The 3,389-nt window shown below is 26.8% G+C and overlaps 1 protein-coding gene across 1 annotated transcript in view; it reads left to right on the top strand.

The window, feature by feature from the left end:
- The window catches only part of LOC111618763 (protein SMG9-like), a 50,436-nt gene continuing 47,047 nt past the window's right edge, over positions 1 to 3,389 (top strand). Inside the window, exons 1-2 of the mRNA XM_023360337.1 lie at positions 1 to 117; positions 1,380 to 1,454. Of these exons, the coding sequence (XP_023216105.1) occupies positions 115 to 117; positions 1,380 to 1,454 (78 nt within the window). The 5' untranslated portion in view covers positions 1 to 114. The remainder of the gene's footprint in view (positions 118 to 1,379; positions 1,455 to 3,389) is intronic.

Consider the following 3,389-nt stretch of genomic DNA (forward strand, 5'->3'; position numbering starts at 1 on the left):
CTTTCATTAATTTTGTTTTTATTTGTTGATTAACCGATAATGGCGACATATCTCGGTGAACAGACTAACTAATGTTCGAGAGTGTATTGGGGTTGTGTTTGTGAATTTGACGTTATGGTAATTATAATTTTCAAATATTTTAAAACTGAAGTATATTTAATATCCATTACTAAATATTTGTTTTGATACAATTGCTGCAAGAACACATCACAACAATCACTACAGTTTTTTTTCCGCGTAATTTTAAACTAATAACATTTGGAGCAGAAAACACGTGTTTTCTGCTTCAAACGCGTTTAGATTTATATGTAATTGATTGCATCACCTGTTGTTTACAATTATTTTTTATTGATTTTCAAAGATAATGGGATCTCGTTTTCGTTGTTTCTCTCCAAAAAAGAAACCGTCCTTTTCAGTTAATGTAAATGTATTAATCAAACTGAAACAGAAATCTAGATCAGAAGTTCCCAGCCTTTTTTATTTGTTTACCTCCTTTCTAATTCTGTATTTGCTGACTTCTTCCTAACGTAAGAAATAAAACTCCCAAAATAGGATGAAGTAATTAAAAAAGTAGTAGTAGTAGTCAGTGCCATAACTAGGCAGGTGCAACAGGTGCACCTGCACAGGGCCCACTTGGAAAGGGAGCCCAAAATGCATGTATTTGTTTTATTATTTTCCCAAACCTAATTAATTAAGGGGCCTAATTGCAAATTCTTGCACAGGGCACAGGAATGGCTAGTTACGGCACTGGTAGTAGTAGTAATTATTTTACTACACATAAATCAAATTCAAAATATGTGTTTTATTGTATACTATTTAAAGATCATTTGTTATTCTATATTATAATCCACTATATGCTAACATTTTTTTGTTTTGTGTGTTGATATATTATTACATATTGGCAGCTATTAACTATTTAAGCTCTGAAAATTTCTATATACCTGGAGACGAAATTGTTTTTACCCTTCAGGCTACAAGGGAAATTTGTATAGCAAAATCAGTCAAACAATTTTCTCTTTGGCTGATTTCACCTTGAACAGATTAATCTCACTTAATTGTGGAGACCCTTTTAACCAGTATGATGTAGTCAGGTCCAAAGATTCCCAATATGGTTGTTAACAATACAAAGAAGTCAATTCATTTTAAAGCTGAAACGATAAAGGTCTTGAAAAACATTTTATGCAAATTAAATACTGACTAATGTTTCAAATGTTTGTTGTTTGAATTTATGTTAGAGTATTGTTAAGAATTTAGATTTAATGCATAAATATATATGTTAAGAGGTTTAAAATAAGATGATAAGAAATATGATTTATAAAAATTTATTATTATATAATAAAATGAATAAAATAAATTATATGTATATAAATTTTTTCTAGGAAAAATTAAGTGAATCTGAAGGTACTCAACCTACCAAAACATTGATTATACTTTCCAAGCCACAGACAGATAGGGTAAATATAGTATTTTTAAATTTAATTCTATATTAAAATGTATGTCATATTAATTAATAATCAAGAATTAATTTTGTCTTTTGAAAATTTATTTTCATACAAGAGATGATTTTGCCTTTTGGAGAAACTGTATATGGTCAGACAATTTTCTTTCACATATTTTAAATAGTTAATTAAATGTATTTAAAGCATTACATTATTAATAATAAAATTTTAAAAATTGTTCAAAGACTTACACTTTTAAGTTTAAAAGAAAGAATTTTACATATCTGAATGATACATTTGAATAATCATTAATTATAAAAATTACTTAAATTGCAAGTAAATGTAGGATTTGCCTCATGATCTCTTGCCATTATTAGCTAATATAAATATGTTTTACAAATTATGAAATATTGGATATTTTAAACATTTTAAATTGTTTTTATAAATTTATTCAAAAAAAGAATTAATAAATTAAAAAGCTACAAAACTATTAAAGAATATTTTAGTTTGATTTAAAAAATTTTTTTTTTTGCAGCAACTTTTATAAGTTTTAGAGCTATGATTATTTTTTTATTGAACAGGATGAAATTTAATTTTTATGTTACAATGTTGAGTCAGTTAAAAATATTTATTACAAATATTTTAAGCTATTTGAAATTTAAAATGACACTTTTTCTTTTAATCTCAAAGAAAACTATTTATTCCTGTGTTTAGTTTAATTTCTCTCAAAATTCTGAGAGGTCTATAACTGAGCAGTCCTTATTGGTAAGCTAACCTCTGATTATAAAATCATTAGTGCTATAAGAAAATTGTTTGAAAAGAAAAACTGAACAATAATAACAACTGCAATAAAATTAATTGTAAATTCAATATTATATTACAATACATTACAAATATGTAGTTTTAAATTATTTAATAATGCCCTACACATTTTCAATTTTACAATAAATACTAAATTATAAATAATACTAAATTAATAAATACTAAGGATTTAAAATCAAAATTTAATAATAATGATTTTTTGATTAAAGTTAATTAATCTATATTTAAAAGGATGAAATTTAGTTAATATCTGAAATCAGTTGATTTTAACTTTTAACCTAAAATTATAAATATGGTTATAATGCTTGTAATTCATGCATTTGTATATGATTTAAATTGCAGTGTTGCTTCTTGTATCTTTTCTCATTTTGTTAATATAAGTGAATTTAAATCAAATGTAAAAGAGAAAGAGTACAGATTCAGAATCAAAAATGTTTAAAATTACAGGTAACCTCCGTATAACACAGCACTTCTATAGCACAGATTCGCTCTAACACGGTTCGAGAATTGGGTAAAACCCTCGTACAACATGAAATGTAATAAATTTTTACATACTTAAGTAATAATAGTTCACGAAAATTATTATTTTTGTGAACTATTAGTACTATGTAAATTTTCTCTTCTTGCCTTCTGTCGATACACATGGTCCTTCTCGAAACTTGTTTCAATGTTGCCAGATTGCGACGCTTCTGCTTCTGATGTTGCCGAATGTTTTCCCCTTATTTCATACAGTCGACCCCCCTATAATTACAGTCCCTATAATTACGATTCCTATAAAACTACAAAAAAATATACGTATTTTGGAAATGTTGAGTCGGATTAGTGTAGAATCGATTAATTTTATGGAAGAAAACCTTTCAATCAGCCGTAGTCTGTAAACTTGACACGTGTCGGGCTGTGATTGGAACGACTTGTAAGAAATCGGATTCCTAATAAATTGGAACGTATCTATATCTTATAGGGGGGTCGACTGTACTTGCTTTATTCTTCATAAGTGCTTAGCACCATATAAGGAAATTTATAAAGATCTTTTAACTAGAAGCAAGCAATCTAAAATTACATACATTTTTCAAAAGGTAAAGCATGGATCTGAAGATAATGCAGAAAAATGCTCAGAGGATAAGGATA

The sequence above is a fragment of the Centruroides sculpturatus genome, unplaced genomic scaffold, assembly GCF_000671375.1.
Source record: "Centruroides sculpturatus isolate CEXI.00-Female unplaced genomic scaffold, Cexi_2.0 scaffold188, whole genome shotgun sequence".
Lineage (NCBI taxonomy): Eukaryota > Metazoa > Arthropoda > Arachnida > Scorpiones > Buthidae > Centruroides > Centruroides sculpturatus.